Source organism: Varroa destructor, unplaced genomic scaffold, assembly GCF_002443255.2.
Source record: "Varroa destructor unplaced genomic scaffold, Vdes_3.0 BEIS01000005.1, whole genome shotgun sequence".
In the NCBI taxonomy this organism is placed as follows: domain Eukaryota; kingdom Metazoa; phylum Arthropoda; class Arachnida; order Mesostigmata; family Varroidae; genus Varroa; species Varroa destructor.
This window is the reverse complement of record NW_019211458.1, coordinates 20,320,245-20,340,359: the sequence shown is the minus strand read 5'-3', so window position 1 is coordinate 20,340,359 and position 20,115 is coordinate 20,320,245. Positions and strand designations below refer to the sequence as shown.

The 20,115-nt window shown below is 44.6% G+C and overlaps 1 protein-coding gene across 8 annotated transcripts in view; it reads right to left on the bottom strand.

Moving 5' to 3' along the window:
* LOC111251469 (uncharacterized) overlaps positions 1-20,115 on the bottom strand; it is a 183,330-nt gene that overhangs the window by 44,616 nt on the left and 118,599 nt on the right. For all 8 annotated transcript variants that reach the window (XM_022808060.2, XM_022808061.2, XM_086990359.1 and 5 more), the window contains one exon: positions 19,580-19,882. In XM_022808060.2, coding sequence (XP_022663795.1) covers positions 19,580-19,882 — 303 coding nt within the window. The remainder of the gene's footprint in view (positions 1-19,579; positions 19,883-20,115) is intronic.

Sequence of the window (20,115 nt, the reverse complement as noted above, 5' to 3'; positions counted from 1 at the left end):
CCACACCAACCGTTAGGGTAGTTGCCAGCAGGTACCAGCGGACGGACACCTGACTCTCGCCTCACTTGCTCTGTGCTACTAGCACCGATAGCCACCTGCAACATTAATAACCTCGACAGCTGCAAGAGATCGCCCTCAAAGCTGCTACGGCAGCCAAGTATAGATGATCCAAGTATAGCTTAGACTGTCGTCCCGTAGGCCAACTGTTCCGCAGGCCACGGCATGGCCTGCATCTGTAGTTGTTTTAGCAATATACCCATAATCAACGTCAAGTTTTGGGATCGACCAAAGCGAGCATCAGATATGGTAGTGCTAAAGACCTACAGAGTAAGCAGGGATATAAACTCTTAGCCTAACAGCGTTTCCGGTCACCCTCTAACCTCTTAATTCTAAGGACTATTTTCCATCCGAACGAACGGACTAAATGAAAGCGTTTCATTTTATCAACATAAAATTGTATTTTTCGTAATATTTTGTGCTAGATACATCACTGCTAGGATGTTTATAGTTTTTCAATTGTTTGCTCTGCTTAACAGGTGTGATAATCTATGAGTAGACATCTGATCTAGAGTAGATTTGGACAATTAACTTGGTGCACTAATGTTTGTAAGAGTCTGACTACTGTGATAATCTTCGATATAGCTTATGTCTTCTAACAACAAAACGGTGAAATTCGTAGCATCTTAATGCTGAATGCATTGAACTGAAGTTCTACCATCTTAATCACGAATGGTAAAACATGCTTTGTCTCTCTTTTCTGATCGGTATATTGGAGCATAAGCAGTGAAAGTAATGTAGCAATGTGTGTGTTTAGTCATTAAACACAGACACGCTGACCACGCTGTACAGAGGTGATTTCTTGCGGACGACGCAGGCTGACCATCTCAACTACAGCCCCATGACAGTTAGTTGCCCTTCACTTATGACCACTGTCAACTAACGCCTGAGACTCCTCCGCCTGTTTCTTTGGCTGCCCTGGATACTGAAAAATACTCCTATCTACCACACCCCAGTCTCCTTCGGCGGCGGCGTTCACCCCAACCACGAAGACTAATGGCCTCGTGTCTGCTGCCGCCGCAGCTCCTTCGGCAGCAGAAGCGGCAAACAGATGGCTCAAAAGTCTATCAAAACATGTAATCAGAGAGTTCTTTATCTTCTTCGCGCTCAACCGACTCGACGACCCGTAGTACTCTGTGCCCCTGCTCTTGCAGGACTGCTGCACTTCTACCGCTCGTAGCACCATGTGTCGCTGTTGGCAGCACTCTGCACAGTAAGTGCTTCTACGGCTACAATCGGCTACCTCACTAGGGCAATGCTGAGGAATCCATCCACTATGCTGGACGTTCCCTATGCTGTGGTTGCGATCCTTAACAACCAAGCCACCTGTCGCAGCCAGTGAAACCAGCATCGGTTGCATGAGGAGCAATAGCAGTCATCGTCATGGTAAGGAAAAGCTTCGATCCCGTTTTTCTACTGAATTCCTCCCTCCCGTTTGGTCGGTTTTTTTACGGGCTTCCAATCTTCTCGAGGAACCCTCCGGCGACACGCCGGCGTCGCTACAACCGCCGTTCGAACTCGCAGCCGATCGCTACCGTCGGCGCTGTAGGGAACAACTGCAACGGAATAGCGCGTCGGTACCACTACTGCCGTCACTACTGCTAGTAGAGACCGCGGCTTACAATGTTAATGTTGTGATCGTCGGACCGCCGCAAACGAAAGCAGTGAGTAAGCGGTCGGTTGCGGACATAGAGACGGGCGACCGACCGCGGCTAGCTCGCCCTCTCGCTCGGGCCATTGGTTGGTTGTCTGTGAACGCGTAGTCTGCGGGAGAAACACAAAAAGGAGAAAGAACAGGGCAAGATAGATCTAAGGAACAAACAGTACAGCAGCAGCGCTGCAGCAACCCCTGCTGGCAAAAAGGCTGCTCCCAGCAAAGAAGAAGAACGGCTCTGAAAGGGAGAAAGGAGATCCGAGACCGAGGCCTCAGGCAAGACATTAGCTCTATCCAGTGATAGCGCTAGTGGCAGGGGCAGACAGCGATCGCGTTGGCTGACGACGAGGCAGTCTCTGACAACCCCCATCAAGCAGCCAGGCTTCACACACATACGCGTGCTCGCTCGCAAAGTCTTACGGTCAGTATAGTGTTATATACATTTAGTGGGCCAATAGCTGTTTCTGTAGATTACCGCAGGTCCCCAAGACACTCTTTTTCTCCCTGTGAACTTATGTATCCGATATTTGGCCTGCATCGTTTAGCTCAGACGGAATTTTCGTCGAAATAGGCTCCAGTGTAGTCGGCTTCGCAGCTTTGTGCATTCTCCATTTGTGCGTACGACAACTTCTATGGTGTAGTCGAGAATATATATATATATATGTATACACCTACAATGTATACATACCCAAAACGAGTTTTTCGACAAAACTAAGCAGGGTCAGTCACGGCAGCGGTGAGCGATTATCGGCAGTGGCCAGTGAAGACACATTTTTGGATCTACAGCCGCTCTAGGCTACGATACAAACTCTTGCACTCTCACACGGACGCAGACGTACACTAGAATTTATTATGTGTGGCACCGGCCGTTGGTGTTTTGTAGGCGAAAGCAACTGCTACAGTGCCTATAGCAAAATAGTTCTGCGTATCTTCATCGATGGGCTGGTCAAAGCAAGAACACAGCAGGTAAGCTTGCACACATGCACAGTCCTTGATGAAGTTAGTCCCTCGCCCACCATCCGCTCGAACGATACAGTGCTTCAGTCAACCGAGGGGGGCTAGGGAGACAACGGAAGAGCGATTGACTATCGGGCTTTTTTTGTTGGCATAGCGTCGACCACAGGCTGCTACACTTACACACCTATACAGACTCAGGGCAAGGGCAAAGCAGGGTGAGAAGGACTTCTTTAAAGAACTCTCTTGCTTCGTTTGCTCCCGCGGCGTTGACTTTATCCCGTTTGTAATGGTTTACAAGGCGAACAATGACATCGTATCGGTTGACAGGTCGCGCATTCAACGTCAATTTTTCAATGGAAACAGAAAGGAAATGGTTGTTTTTATATTTCAACTATCATCAACATTGGCTACGGGTGACAAGTACATTGTAATTACAATATGGTAGAAAAAATTGTCCATATAAGATCATTCCATGCGTACGTCTGCGGACTTCAATCAGTTCTATGGTTTCATCAATTCCATTCTTTGAATTTGTTTTAATAAAATTCAGTTGTACTTCATATGGATAGATGTGAATCATATGAATACAAATAGCTTTCAATAGCGATATTTAGAAAAACATCTGTAAGAAAAAAAAATAAAATTAAACATGTTTGAAGCAACTTTGAGTAATTTTCATCAAGTCACAATCATATCATTAAGAAAAGGAATACCATACCACATATCTATATATATATATATAGTATTACATTAACATTATTTTCATAGTTATAGTAGATATGGTGACAGCATCACGCATACGCTAAGTTTTGTAATTTATGATTTGCTTTGCCCTCAGCTTCTTTGTGACATTATAGTCCAGCGCTGTCCGCTATCTATAATATTTATATAATCTTTATACAGTATCTAGAGTCTAGCTAAGGAAATTTATTTGTCCATATATTTATTATCTACATGCAACGTCGTTTTCTCCATCAGTATCCCATTCCTCTATCTCTATCTATTTGATCTTGTCTCTGATACCACCTTCGCCAGGCACCTCGGCTCGCCATTCCGTCAATTGGAAAATGTCCCTGTCAGTATAATAAAGAACGCACAAAAGAACCGCAAGCTCTTTTACTTCTTCTTTTTCATCCTGCTTTCTTGGCGCTTCAGAGTCAGGTCGCTAGGCAGAATGTTAGGAGTGGCTGCGTCGTGATGTCAAAAGTGTGCGGGCTGAAGTACACCAGATCCTTGTCGGACTTCAGCCATGTTCTTTGGTCGTTGAAACGGTTCGTCAAAGCGCCGGCGGTAGCGATGCCAACAGCAGCGATAGTGAAAGTTCGGTGAGCTGGGCTTGATTCAATTATCGAAGGTAGCAAGCTCGTTAGTCGCCGCGAGGGCCCACCGACCCAGTGTTCGGTAACACTAAGCGGCGACGGCGTCGTCATCGCCGCGCCCCACGCTGTCATCGGTGGTGCCTTCAGCATTCAGTAGTAGTGCCGCCTTGTGTATCCTCAATTCTCCTGCCAGCACATACAACTCACGAAGGTCTTGCCTCAATAGACCACACTCGACTGTCCTTTCCCCCAACCGCTCAGTGTTTCGAGCATTCAAGCACCTGTCGTCGTCTTTAGTTAGTCTTTAGACATAAACTTGCCGCAATCCATAGGGGGCAGGAGTAGGTGCGTGGCCCTTTCGTTTAGACAGCGAAAAAAAGGGGGGAAGGAAAAACGCCCAAGTATGTGAAGGAAGAAAAATGTAATTTTTAGGAAATTCACAGCCATAACGAAGATTATTTAGGCGGTCCGGAATAAATGCGGCTAAGTTCATGAGATAGTCATAAAAATAAAAAATTATGAACCACCAGAAGACCATGAGGATCCATATGTGCATACTGCATGTGCGTGCCAGTTGTCACTAAGAGCTAGCAGACGCACAGTTTGTAAAAATTGAGTTTACAGTATTAATCGTTGGTTTATAGTTCGAACTCTTGTGGCAACATAGCCAAAGTAGACAGAAAAATTAGTCGGAATGTATGTACAGTCGATATTTCAGTTATGAATAGTCATGAGCTAGGTGAAAACAATACCACCGGTTATTTCGTTCACCGTTTTACCACCGTGATTTCCGTTTTAGAAAAATTTTAAAAAATACACTACTTATATTCTAATCGCATCCCATCAACTAAATTACTATTATACCCGTAATTAAAAATAGTAATAGGATAGTGGTAGTTTAGAAAAGTCTTTTTAACCTATATACTAGTATGTACATGCGTACACGTGCCCGTTACATCTGTTTTTCATCAATGCCCTTAATGACGAAAGAGGTGTTAGCACAACTAATCGGTTTAAGAATTAGTTTTGAGTTTTCTCCACTTCATTACTGTCTATTCCTCTGTGTTCTTCTTCCTTCCTTCGCGTCTCAACCAATAACTCTCGTTCGTCTAACTCCAGCCGCATTCAAGTTGAATGGACGGCAATGCTCGGACTTTTACTGACTTGGAAAATTTGAGACTCTTCATGCCTTCCCACGTCGTCCCGCTACATACCCCTATCGAGTTCTCTGGGGAGGCAAGCCTAACCATTGGCCTAGTAATGTGGTATTCATAGCTATAGGGGGCCAACGGCCACTTCCAAAGAAAAAGAAAGATGCAAAGCAAAAGATTTGGTTGATGGTTGCTTGCTAGGCCAATTCTGCTTGGCCTCCCTTTGTTGTTAGTGAGGCGTCTAAAGTGAAATAACGGCTGGCTGAACGAGCCGACCTGCTGAAGGACGAAGGCCAAAACTTCCAGACGAACAAGTCGGCTGCGCTGAGAGACTTGAACGTCACCCCCACACGCACACACACACATTCAGACATATGCGCTATTTTTCGAGAGAGTAAGCGAACGTCTTGAAAATTCGTTTTCTTAAGTTCTTTCTTCCTTCTTCTCGATTTGTACGAGCCGTAAGGAAGACGCGGGGTATCGGAACGTTTGAATGATTTTCTCGGGCTGGTGTTCATTCGTACATGTGTTGTACGTTCCATTTAAATTGGAGGTATTCAGAAAGTATTTTCTTGCATCGCTGCTAATCGGTGTTCCGACAACAGCTTTGCTCGCTGGTAACGTTAAGGCTATTAGCGCTTAAATCGATCTACGGTGGAGGACACAGTTAGTGGAAACTCTTGAGTAGTCTCTTGTTCCCACGTACTGCCAGGGCCAGTTTCGACTCTGTCTGTTCTGTTTATCTTTGTTTAGTCCTCTTATTGAACGCACTTTTCTTGCCATTCACGGACAGCCTTTCCACCATATGTCGCTAATGCTGTTACATCGGTACGGCCGCCAAAGGCCGGACAACGGGGAGTTGAATAGGCACGTTAGTTTCAAAAGACGCGGCCGAGAAACGTTTCGTCCAATCCATTTCACTACGACGCTAGAAGTGCCCGCTGACACGTAATCGCGTACTTAGGAAGCAGACATCTGTTTGTGCGAAATTCTGCTAAGAAACTATTTGCAGGATCTAGCCAGTGATAGGACAAGCGCACGCCTCAGTTTCGGCCAACAACAGTAATAGCTGAAGAAGAAGTGAGAGACCGCATATCTTCTTTTTCGTTGTCATTCCCTTGAGCTGTTTTGCCCTCTTTAAGCGGCGTCTGCATCGCCATCAGCGTCGGTAGCGCTCATAGCTCGAACTCAAGAGAAATAGAGGATAATACGCAAAAACTGCTGTTTCTATCCTGTCCTCGGGTTTTAACACTCGCTTCCAGCTCTCCTCGTCATAAGAATTCAAAGCCGCTTGAGTACACTTGCACATAGAACTGCACATACATGAACACAAACATATGCTGAAAAATACGAACGCCCTCTCTTTTATTTCCTTCTCTCTCTACCAGCCTCAAGTGACGGACTGACACGGGGGCACCCTACTGCGGTTACCACGCCCTTTCCCACTTCAGTTCGGTCGCTTACTTCGCATGGTCCGATGACGCTACCTCTTTTCTCTTTCGTCTCGGCCCTAAGTGTTTAACATTCTTATTAGTTTTCGTGTTCTAACAGCTTACGTCTCTCTGATCCCTGTCGCTTTTTTGATCCTGCTTCTGCTCGCGTTAGGCAACGATCCGCGCGCGTGCCGTATATATTTCCAAGGTGACTAAATCGGTGCGTGTTTTTCTCTGCCAGACATGCTTTTGTTGCAGCAGAATCCAAATTCGATTAGTAGAAACTTCATTTACATTACAATCAATACCAGTTACATTTGTATGTCAATCGGGACGAAATTCGCGGACAAAGAGGAAGAACCTTACTCATCTCTTAGGTGGATTAGGTGTCATATTGAAACGAGTGGTGCCTGACCCATATATCTAACGCTCGCTAATATCAAATCGGATGTTGAAGATGTCGCTATAGATCACCTTCGGCTGAAACTTAAAAACGAAAAAGACTGCTACGTGAAAAAAAAATACATCGAGTCCAACCTCGATAGGCCCCGATGTCCACGTTAGGGTCTATTGAAGTTCGTTCGTTCTCTTATTTCTGTCCACTCTTCTCATAGTTCCTTAAATTGTCATAGAATACGGGTAGTGGTCAAGATTCTGTGCTGAGTAGCAAGGAACTGAGCGCCTGCTGAATACCAGACCCAGTCAACCACTTGGATGACAGGTTAGAAGGTAATGGTCAGTCAAGGATCACTTTATTGTCGTGTGTGAGAGTTGACCGCTATGCGGAAAACCTAAAAAGACCCGGATAGATAGGAGCGCTAGTACAGAGCAGGCAATATAGGTCGCCCTGTTTGTGGACAACCATCCTAAGCGTATAAAATCGCATAAAATCCCGACTGTGACAGTTCGGAAGGAACGACGATAGTGATTTCATTACAAAACACGGTAACGAACCCCAAGCGCGTCGTAGCTGCTCGCTCATAATTAAGCTTTGTAGGTAGAACCGGTCTAATCTAATCACGGCTAAAAAGTCTTGCATTGTCACATAAAAAAGCTGCACATAGTATTTTCGAAAAGTTAAAATGTTTCGATGCCGATCAGGGATTTAATGGTATTCCAGCCATGATCATGTGAGGCTTCTTTTTCGTGCCGTAGCAATCATGTAGATGAATCTAAATAAGTTACATCACACTTGGATCATAATGATTACAATGATTTCTTTTTGCTCATATATAATCGACACTGATCGCTGCAGTTCCGGTTTTTAGCCTGCAGCAAGCACTAGCACTTACATAATCTGCCGCAATTGCAATAGATCTAGCTGCTACTCGACTTCAGTTAAATTCACATACTGCATAAGCGTGCCGCGCCGTTTCAAAAATGCGCCCCACAGGCGCGATGCGTTCTCATTGGTACCGGCGGTTTCCAGATTGTGCTTGTCGTTCTACGTGCAGTTAAGTGAAGTTAGTGAACACACACGATTGTTACTCCCCCAGCGGCGGTTCCTGTCTACTATGTGCGACTGCGTGCTTGTTAGAGGGTTATCGGAGCAAACTTGAGGTCTAAGCATAGGCACTTGCAAAACCTCGAAGGACGTCTGATACTACACTTGCAGCTACTCCTTCCAGTAAGGCGAAGGGCAGACCTTTCTGGCTTAGGTCTGGACCTCTTTCCAAATCGGGGTTGAATTAGACGCCGAAAAGCTGCCGACGCGAGCGTTGGCTTGTTGACGAGTCAGTAAGCGGCGAGTGGGGGAGTACGTTCAAGCCCGGAAAGGCAGGCAAGCGGCTGGTGAACAACAGGCTCCACACTGACGGGTGAAGGAGAGAACTACACGCCTATAATGGCTCTCTGTTGCCACGATTCTCTATGTGCTCAGGAGAGCGAAAAATAATCGTTCTCCACAGGATGGGAAGAATGGGACCAGGGTGACAATAGATGGGTGCACTACCCTCGTCGATATGAGGCCCATAAGGGAGGCAGAAAGATTGTATACGTATGGGCCTACAATCAACGCCTACACAGCAACCAGCGATACCGGCCGGCAGTTGAGGGTTGTCCGGTGGCGACCTTTGGTCAGCTAGCTCAAAAAACAGACATAAGTCGCTTTCCTGTATCAAGTCTTCACAGAGTGGAGGGCTGCTGTACCAATGTTTTGCTACAAAGTGACAATGCTAGTATTAGTGGTGGAAATGTTACGGCACGAGAAACACGCTGTCCTTAGCTAGGTCCAGAACCACTTTTTTACCTATTTGATTTCGAGTTGCGTGTAAAGGTCTATTTAAATCTGCTGAAGTGCAAAGCAACACATGCGATCATCGAGCGCCTTCAGTTGGTATTTGTCACGTGGTTCCCATGTTGCGAGATCCACGTTGGCGTCCCTATTTTTTTGCGAGAAATTTCCTGCATTACAAGCTCACAATGTAAGACACCGCTTTTTCTTAAAGCTGTCATTAGACAATCGGTTACTGTGCTTTCTCTACGACATTCTTGACTGAGATTGGCATTTAATATCATGCTCACTTCTCTGCAGAAGATCACCACTCCTTTTACTACCGACGATATAAAAATAAGGCTTATTTTGGCAACCGTGGTATCGAAAACACAAAAAAAACACTGTACCTTTCCAAGGAGGCCCTTTGTTCTCGAAGATCAACGGTTTAAGATAGCAACCCTAAGCAAGATCGTTTCAAAATAGCTAACAATGCACAATGATGTGCTCATAAAAAAGGAACTAGAATTTGGTTTAGTGCGCAAGAACCATCAGGAGGGGTGGTGTTGTAAGTCGTTTAGCTCGTTGAATTAGTCCTCAGCGATTTATCAAAATAAACCATTTTGAGTTTAGGATACATGACTTTCTGTGTAAATACATTACGCAGCGTGGCCAATCTGTTAGGCAAATCGATTTCTTCTGACAACTTCACGCGATTTGATATCATTCAGCGTTCTTGGCAAAAGGTATGAGTATGCACGTATAGCATACACATACAGCCATTTCTATTGTGTTGTGTTGTCGAATACAAGCTACCGCAAGCGCATTTTTCCGTTATGCTTATCAATGTAAAACTAATCTGTCATCACTATTTTCTGATGATGCTCCCCATATCTTGCTTGCTGAATTACAAGAACAGCCATCGATTCATCGACCGCGTATCTGTGGACGGCCATGTATAAATATAAACGTGTCTTGTTGGTGCACGTGTTTTACCGACGAACTTTAGCTAACACTCGATGGCGAGAGCTTCCTTTCTGTCAGTAGGATTTCCCGCTGATGCGACTGCCGCTTCTGCTGCTGACGTTGTACCACACACAGAGCCAACGTCACAGCTGAGATACTGTATTCAATCGATCAAATACATTCGCTACAAGGCCACCGAGCCGCAGATCGGCCGGATCGACAAGGCTCCTCGATCCGCTAAAGCCACCCGGCCTACCACAATCAAAACCGGGAAAACAGGCCAAGCTCAGTAAGCTACAGCTGCAACAACTTAAGAGATATATAGAAAAGAAGCAAAAGCGAACAAGGAGAATTGAGTAGGGGACAAAATATTGATTCGATTATTATCTATCCATCGGAACGGAGATCGCAGAGCATGAGCTTCAGGGGTGGCCGAAGAGGTAGCGGAGCAACGTCATCGGCTGCGGGTTTGGTGAAAAGACTGAAGAATTAGATGAGGTCGTTGTAGCGGATACTGCTTGTTCTTACTGCTCGGCCTACCCACAGATTTTTCAACTGGACGGACCAAAGATGTGTGTGTATGTACAAATACGTCCTGATCTATGCGGGAATAAATGTAGCGAGATAAGTACGCGAGAGAAAAAAATAAACCGAGCTTGTCTGACCGAGGCTAAAGGAGACGACTGAAAAGTAAGAAAATTTGAGAAAATGAGAGAACGAACGGTTGGAGGTTCGAGGTTGCACAGGAACGATTTAGGGGGTGTCGGCAGGAGATGCCGGAGCAAATGATGGGTGGCGACCCGGTTTCACGGACTGTAGGAAGTAATTTTTTAGTTCCTTAGCGGTTTCATTTAAAAATAGATTTGAACGAAAGACGCAACGTGTATGACAAACTAAGCAATGTTTGTTACCGGAAGCTTGCTAGACATCTTTAAATTACGTACTCTAATAGGTATCGAACTATAATACGAGTTCGTTTAGAAAAATATTAACGTATGTTATCTCTATATGACTGCTCGTTGTATGTGTCGGATGAAAGTAAAATAAAGGAAGGGTTACACGATTACAGTATGGTGGTAATTCGCACCGCAGGCCCCCGGGCGGCTAGAAAAGATTAGCGAGGCACAGATACTAGAGAAACACGTCCACTCGCGGACGTTGGTCTTAGCTGAGTAGCCAGAGCGTTACGCTTACCACAATTGCCAGGATACTCGATGCAGAGATATGCCAAACCGTGTTATCATTTATAAGCTAGCACAATCAAGTATCGGTGGACGCAATAATTTGGTGTAAAAAGTATTGACTTTCCAATGCTTGGGGAGCATAGTCATCAGGTTGATAATTACCATCGGAAATACTGAAACTCTCGATAAGTACCAGTTTTTCAACGACCAGTTAATAGCTTTAATCCGTGAATTACCTCATTACAGTACGAAAATCAAAATGTTAGTTCAAGAACCAAGCGTAGAGGAAGTCGGCGCTGAGATAAGTCGAAGGTTTCTACAGTTAGAGAATTAGGGAAAAACTCAATGAAAAACAGTGATGCCGAGAAACCAAGTTTGCCCACGTCAACAAGCTGCTGCAGTTAACAATTACTGCTTAGTATAAATGACGAGGATACGTCTGTGATGTCAAGCTAAATTCATGTTTTCGCTACTCAAAGACTGCTGAAATCCGCCATGGACATTAGGCATTTTTAGGGCCGATGACCACTATTCAATTGTCACGACTTTACAGGCATCGAGACGTACTGGAAGCTGGGAGAAACGGTAGTAAGCGACCGGGTCGTTCACCTAGATCGCACACCGGAGCTACATCCGGTAGCAGTACAGACAGTCCAGCGGATGTTCGGTGATACATCAGTAGAAAAGAAGGCACATATATAAATATTAGGAAAATCTATACCGACTTCTATCGTACGGATCAGCTGAATGCACTTGTCAACACACCGATATATTGTACGCTAGACTGCAATCACGTCCTTGATCTGTTCTCACGTGTTAAATTAAGGTGGGATTTTAAAGGGAAATTTCGTCGTCGACACGAGTAACGTATAGCTGTTCTTTTAGGACAATTTGTATCCTTTATCATTTCGGGGACTCTATTATTTTTCTTAGTCACGGCTTTCTTGCGCGAGCATAATAAGCTAATTAAAACGTCCCTTATTGGAAGCTCGTTAGATGTTTTTGAATTGCGCGCGCGAAGCTACCCCAATAGTTATAGTACTGAATATATACCTAAATTCATTCAAGAGGAGTGCTAAAACTTGTGGTCTACACATAATTGTTGACTGTTCATATTGAAGACTGGGAGGAACCGACGATTACAGTGAGGTGGTCATGAATTTACAGAGCCACTAGTCAGCTGAAAAAGGTCAACATGGTACGCACATGCAGAGGCCAGAGACACTGGTGAGCCGCATCAGCCTTTAGTTAGGCAAGCACACCATTACCCTCACCGTAGTCTAGTATTTATCTATCAGTGCAATTCGCAGTCGCAATTATTACAAGCTCTTTTTCTGCCTCTAAAAAGATACACTGAAAGATTTTGCCTTGTGAAGAAACCGTTTAGCTTTATGGTGTCGTGTGTTTAGCCTAGTGGATAGGACATCCCAGGTTCAAAATAGCCACCTTGCCTGGAATGATAACGTCGCGAGTTACTGTTTCCTAAGAGTTTTTCCTTTTTTCGTATCCTTTCCTAAAAAAAACCTTTCTTCCTTCTAGCCCTAACTCCAGAATAAGCGTGACATATAAACGACTACTAAGGCGCCATCTTCTCTACTGCAGTGTTGCTGTCGTTGTCTGGGCACATTTAGCAGCCAAGTCACATCGACACTCGGTTAAGGTCTTCGGAGAATTCTAATGGACGGCACGTGTCGACAGCCATCGCGGTTCGTGAGTAGAAAGGATCAAATGCTGTTGGCTCTACGAAACAAAGCCAATAGTAAAAACTATTTTTTGGAGCATCTGCAAGGTATCTCTTAGACATAAAGTAACTGTAGACACTATCGGCCAGATTAACAAGTCACTTAGTGCATCAACTAAAATACAGAACGACTAAACACGACATTTGGTGATCGAGAAATGTTTTTTCTCATATTATAGGCATTTTGCGACGCGTTCATGACTCCGACAAGTCAGTACACTGCCCCAACGCTAGCGTTTGTATAGCGAGCAGCTTCTATTCTCACTAAATAACTAGAGGGTGTCTCGAACAACACGAGCTATATAAGCACGTCGCGTCGTTGTCATGGCGGTGCTTCATTCTCAGTAACTGGGCTAGTGGGTATGCTCATAGCTAATTACACAGTCAACTCTTAAACCTACAATCTGCTCTGAGTGTTTTTCGTTTCGAGTTATGAAAAGTTGCCCACAGTGATTACGTTTATAGCGGGACAGAAGCGGTGCAATCTCCCTCTCGTAAATGATAAGCCCCATGTGGGTAATTAGAATTTTTTAATTAATTTTTTTTCTCGGTGTTCGTGCGATGCCCTTGTCCTATCCTGCTGCGACGTCATCTCGCACCCCGTATGAGGTGGCTGAAAAATGCCTTCATTTCGTCAACTTATCTTGGATCTCCTTTTATACCAAAGTCGCACCTACGTAAACGATCCAAGTAAGGGGCGTTTCTATTTAACGTTTGTTATCCCTCTCCCTCTCTGTATTTGAGTGTGTTGACATTTTATTGAACTTCTTGTTTGTAAATTCTATATATACTAGTCACTCTTGTTTCTAATCACTGTCTCCTTTTTTTAGTTTTACATCAGCATCTCAATAGGCATTAGCATTGATGATATATAGTACTGCCAAAATCAAACGAGCACCTGCACTTATATGTTGAATTCGGTAGGTGCTGGCTAACAGAACATTACCACCCAAAAGTGTTGATGTAGGAAGCGCTCACCCAGGTTTACTCTAATATATCCTTTAGTTATTACCAGTGACGCCACGAACAGGAAGTTGCTCTTTTCAGAGTTTATAGTCGAAGTTTGCGGAATCAGTGGGGTCCCTCGTAGTGGTGTGGGTTATAGACTCAACTTACCGATTAACATTGCTGCCTAGTGGGTATTTCTACACCTGTATGATGCTGGCAAATTCATTACATCAACAGCAGCTGGCTTAACTTTTTTTTTGCCTTTGTGGTAGGAAAGATCTTGCCATTTGTGTCTTATAAGATTCACATAGTAGAGCATGTGGTCTTCATTGTGACCCATATGAATGTGTACATCCCATTATGTTTCCAGGAGTATGCCACAGGAAACCAAGGAAGTAAAGCTCATCATTTCTTTGAACTGCTCACTCAGAGCCCCCGTTACCAGAACAGTGATGGACGATCATTGTAGAAGCGTAAACGCATCTAAGAACATCGGATCTATCCGCAAAAGAGATACAAGATCTAACACAACCAGAACCTGTGGTCTCAAAAACAATAGAGAGCTTTTGGTAACTAACTTGTATTAACATTTTGCTGTTTACCAGTTTCGTTCGTGTCCGATCCTGTGATTATTCTTCGACTACAAGAGAAATAACTTTGCCGTGCCCATTAACGAACTTATCACACAAAACTGCCTGATTCTACGTTTAGAGGTATGACTAAAATTCGCCATGGGTTAAAAAATTTTGGTTTGATCTTCTACGTGCAATTAAGTTGGACGGTCAAAGTTCCGGCAATTAAAGTTCTGACTTTTCGAGTCGGTCATTCAGCCTGTCCATAGCGGCTGCATAAGGCTTTCTTTCGTTGTCTTCCATTTCCTAAGAGTTGCACGGCTGGCTATTATTCTAAAATTGGAGGCTTAAAAATAACGGTGCTTCTTTAGTCCAAGCCAAGGACTGACATCGGCTAGCGACAACTAAGCCTTACCAATAGGCTGAGTCTGCCTGCTTCAGCGTCCTCCTCGTTAACGTCTCCAGGTAATTGCCATGCAAATTGTCTCGTTCCTTGTAGCTTTGGTGCATCAGAAGCACGCTCGTCCTGAAGCGTGAAACAGCAAGAGAACGAAGGAGAAAAGGGCTTTGCTTCCGATGTTGACGCCGTATCGTGTTGGGCACTTGAAGCGCCTTTTCCGTTCACTGAAGACGGACGAAAGTGGCGTTGTGAGCCGTGGCTGTTCATGGTTCTGGTACGGCTTATTAGGATCCGCCAACAAGAGACCGCCAGTGGCGGTGGCAGTAAATGTGGCGGACGGATTCGGGCCAATCGAGTGGGGAACTGCCGGGGGAAATAGAGGCGTATGGTACTTGGTATGACTCGCACGTCGAGCGGCCGAATAAAGCATACGAACGAAGGCGAAGTACAACTGCGACGGCCGCTAGAGCTGCTGCAGTCGCACCGTGGTAGGAAGACCTGGAGTACCAGGGCAAAGGCGTCCAGCGCACAGAAAGAAAGGGCGACCAGGTAGACGGAAAAGCGGAGTGAGTCGTCGTGCGTCGGCGATTTGCTCCCAGAAGAGTCTCTTCTCGATGCTTTCTATCCAACCCTCACCTTCAGTCCAAAGGAGGTAAAGGCAGAGGTGAAATAAGGTGACGTCTGCTGCTTCAACCAGTTCCTCTACCATCTATCGCCAGCTCTAAGACGACGAAATGTATGAGCCATGAGGACCACCCCCAAAACATGTGCCAAGACACATCCGCTGCTGCTGATGCTGCTGCTGTCCAAGAATCCCCACCGTATAAAAGCACGAAAAAGTAGTCTTTAGGACGAAATACAGCCAAGACACTTTCATAACCCCTTAACGCTTCTAGGACGCTTTTCATGCTAGATCCTCCTCTCTGCTTAATGCCCCCTGGAATCACTTAGATCATAAGGTGAAATTAAGAAGAACGCAAGAAGCACGCCACGAGTTGTGTCTAGAGTAGCCGTTTGCTCTACTCGTTCTCAATTTAATGTGTTATATATTCGTATAAGATGGTCTCCCTGCATGCTTGACATACAGTTATCAATTTGTGCTGTATCTCCGTAGAAACATTCCTTCACATGAATCCTCAAATTTAGCTTTCTCAAGCAAGTGTCCCTAGAATCAACGATGCATCCGAAGAAGGTATCCGAAAACAAGCGCAAGCTGCGTCGCGCTCAATGCGTGCTCTATGCAGATCAAACAGTCGTTCGAAGATCATACAATCGTACGGACCTCGTTCTTCTACTGAGCACTCCTTTCAGCCATGAGTTTCCTTTTCCCTTTCGATTCTATTACTTTATACTCGGGCAGCTGCTTGTTCCGAACCGGAACTTGAACAGAATTGATTTTAAAAAGGAGAACGTGCCGTTTGTGGTGAAATAAGTGAAAGCTAAGGCTGTCAAGGGCGTTCAGTCACAATTGAGTTCCGGCAGGTTAAAAACAGTCGACGAGAATGCACCTGCAACTTTGTTTGCAACCCATCAAAGACGCTATTTGCCATCAATAGGATTGAGCCCTTAGCCAATTTTTGGCTTCCTTGTCCAATGAAATCTTCAAGAAAAGCAACCAGCAGTAACTTAAAATCAAGACCATAGTTTGTTGCCTTTTTAATATTGTATCGTGGACAACATCTAAACGCTAGTATACGCTTAATGAATTTTCAAATGCGACTTCTAGTAATTGCATGATCCATTTATATTGACATAAATTAATATAATCAATTAATAAAGCGGCACTCCATTACGCCAGCGAATACTTCAGGATAACCGTTGTTTGGCGCATGCATACCGAATCAACCTTGAACAAACTCTTAACGTTTTCTCCTAAAAGCAAAAAAAAAACCATTTACGACGCAGTTGTAAAACCTAATCAGCTACAGAAATAATGTTTTGGCACTACGTCATCGGAGTTTATCGTCCTATGGATTATGCGCATCCGAGAAACGTGTACGACATGATTCCATAGTCCTCCGCAACATCTCAAAGATGACTTCGGTTTTTTTTGATGTGGCTTCCACTTTGTTGTTTTTGTTATTGCTGTTGTCATAAACCTCGTTTCACCCTCACACACTCGAACGGTTCATCCGAGAATGCTTCAAGAGCCCTGTCTGAATCGGTTGTTTGACCTTATGTTGCTGAAGTTTAGTTTCTTCGAGCGAGTGTTCTTGTCTAAAGGGCTCTTCGTTCGAGCCTCTACTCGCCGGCAGTTTACGACTCCCAGGGGTAACCGGCACCGCCACGTTACTCCGATCCTCCCCCGTCCGGCTCCTGCGTGGTGCCAAATGGCACTAGACGCGTACACAGCTTGGGAAAGAGCCCACATCTAAGCCATCGAGGTAAAGATCAAGCTATGTCAGTCCGTAGGTATGAGAAGGCCTTATGCAAGCAAGGCACAACTTTGTATAAAGTTTGCCGGCTCGTGATCAATATCTATCATGGACGACCAAATAAGCCTCTATGTTCCTGGCGCTTGTCACTATCGCACACTGATTCTCTTGTAAATGCATGTGTGTGCAGTAAATATTGATATGTCTGTCTCGATCTTGGCTTCTTTCCTTCTATTTCTAGTTGTAGTCATACTCGCTTATGTATATCTGTAGCGAGATTTAGTCTGGGCGATGAATCTTCATTCATAGCAAAGCATCCTGCTGCAGAATAAGCAGCTTCGAAACCTCGTTCGATAACACATGTATTATACATTATAGAATCTTTCTCTGGCTTCCTAAATATTGTTTGCGTGTTTGCCTATCAGAGTGAATGCTCATTTTATTTAAAATACCGAGCGCTTAATGCAAGTTTTATCGACGGATAGATACTCACGCAAAGCGGTATTTATTCTCATTCTGTGACCGGGTCAGTTCGGATTAAGCTATGTTTCAACGGTACGTACCACCAAACGATTTTGCAAAACGGCTTGCTAGCAGCTTCTATCGGTTTTCACCCCTTGCAGACTGAGCCGTAAGCTCGAAGTCGTTTCATTGTATTGTTGAGTTTTGGTGATCTCTGCCCACTGCATCTCCTCGTATGTAGCACAGCTGCTCGAGTCCTTCCCTCGCTCTAATTGCAAAATCTATATATCGTGGCCGGCATAGACCGCGGGTCCCCATAGCCGCGCTCACACTGGTTCTGTCCTTTGCTGATCTTCTAAACTGCTGCTTCGGGTACCTTGAAAAGTCACTGACTGACTGACGAGTGTATCTCAGCATTGTTACTATGGAACGCTCCGGCAGCACTAACAGGCAACGAGGAAGATGGCCTGTGCGCTTTCTCGTATCTTTGCTTCCTCTATAGAGAAAAGGATACCGCCGGGAGCGGCAGTAATTATCTACTCTCTTTCCATTCCTTCCACTGTTTCACCGCAGCTTTAGCTAGACAACTGCACCTCAGGCACTCCACAGCCGGCCGGATAAGGCTACCAGTGTTCTTTCCAGGAGTGAGAAGGGATGTAAAGCTTCAGACCACCGGTGGATGACGGCTTCTAACGAACGGCGAACGGACGCACACTCGATAGCAGTAGCGCAGGGATGGAAAGGCGGTGAGATAAACTCATTTTGCGCTCGACCGCTCCTCCATTGTACGTAGGACAGCCCTCCGCTGACGTTCCGGCCGATCTGTCTAGAGAGCCAAACGTGTTTATTGGCCTAAGGCTCTCTGAGCTTTTACCAATTACCATCTCGTTCTATAGAGCAGATTCATCCCATATAGAGCAATATTACTATTTCATACTAACTAATGGAACGATGGTAATGCGCGGATAGGGCGAGCGGCAGTGACCGAGCATGCATTATTAATGGTGCTGCGCTATTTACCGAACGTCACTCCATTCGATTCCGTTCGTGAAGCGGCGGAGTTTTTATAGTTCAAATCAACAGGATAAATTAGTGAACAGTAGACGTGACTAAAAATATTTTTGAAATATAGAGAATCCCTGGCGTCGGGACAGACGAAGCCCAAAGTTAATCCCTATTATTTTATTTCGATCGCACCCGCCCTCCACTGGATTCAGCCCTGTCTCCGACGGCTAAAACATGCTGGTTTTAATAGTAAGCTAAACACTTATGAGAATGAAACACTTTTCACGGCCTTTCTTTCGGTTCAACTGACAAGCACTGTTTAAGGGGAAAGGACATTTTCCGAAGTAACTTAATATTTTGCGAATTCGTCTTGGCTCCTAATCCATATTACGAAAAGATTTATAGCTCGTTATTTTAGCTTCTATGGGTGCCTTTGTTTATTTTTTAAATAGAAGACGTATTGTTCATTCGAATTTGAATATGTAGATACACTATTATCCCTTCCTTAATCCTTGGGAGTTTTGGTTAAAGATGTCTTAATTTCATTTTTATCTATATAACGAAAACACGTTTTCGTTAGGGAAGCCCGGTAACCAAAAGTTTAACAAATTCAATGTAAGTCTTAGCCTCCTTCTCGTAATAACTTAAAGCGATGGCTATGTGGAGATTTTACGAAGACACAAAGTAATGCCTCGAATGTGCGTAAGCCTGTTGGGAACTACCAGAATGAAATGTATAGGCTGATCCTTTACTAAGATTATATATATATGTGCTCGTCAAAATTGATTCTTAGTCTCTAAGACATATTCAAACACAGCTGAAAACTAACCGAAGGGGAAGTTCGGTTCTTTGTAGCGCGTCAAAATAAACATACCAAATGCGACGTTATCTGGCACTTCATCGAGCGTAGCAATGAGATAACATTTCTTTGTAATTCTTCTCGGCGTACCTTTGTGTTGAAGTCGCAATAAGGGATCAAGTATTTCTGAGTATGCATCTTTAGAGCACCAGCTGATATGCTGATCCATAAGCACGAACGTCGTACGGTGCGATATATTCACTGCGGTTCATCTCAGGACTACTTTCGAAGCTAAAGAGTTATAATCGCTTCATTCAGATACTAACACTGTTACTGCTACTCACCTGTAAGTTAAAGTCGTGATTTACCGGATAACCAATTAAAGGTAGAAACGTTGATCGTCCGGTGGTTACGTCCATATCGAGAACGGAAACTGTAAGAACTGGCGACACCTGGGTGTTGTACATCTGCGAAAGTTGGGCACCCGTATTTGCACTTTGAGACGTCACAGGAGCAGACGGAGCTGCTGCACCGCTAGGCGGCGCTGCGTCAGGTGTTTGGGAGTCGACGTTCTTGTTCGTAACCAGGCAAGCTGTAGCCAGACCCAGTACGCAGCACAAGCCACTGCTAATCATGCAGGCATTCACCTAAAACAGGCAATGATTCTGTTAGCTTTCGTTCTGCCTTTATATGATCGTGGTTAACAAATGGCGTATAGCGTTTCGATGGGTATAAAGATCTACGTTAGCGTTCTATTAGAATAGAGGGCAGCAATAGCGGGTACAACGCCGACGCTAGCCCATTTTACTGCTACTAAGCATTTAAAGTAAAAATGTACTAATATAGTTAGCTTAGCTAATGTATTTATATATAGCTAATA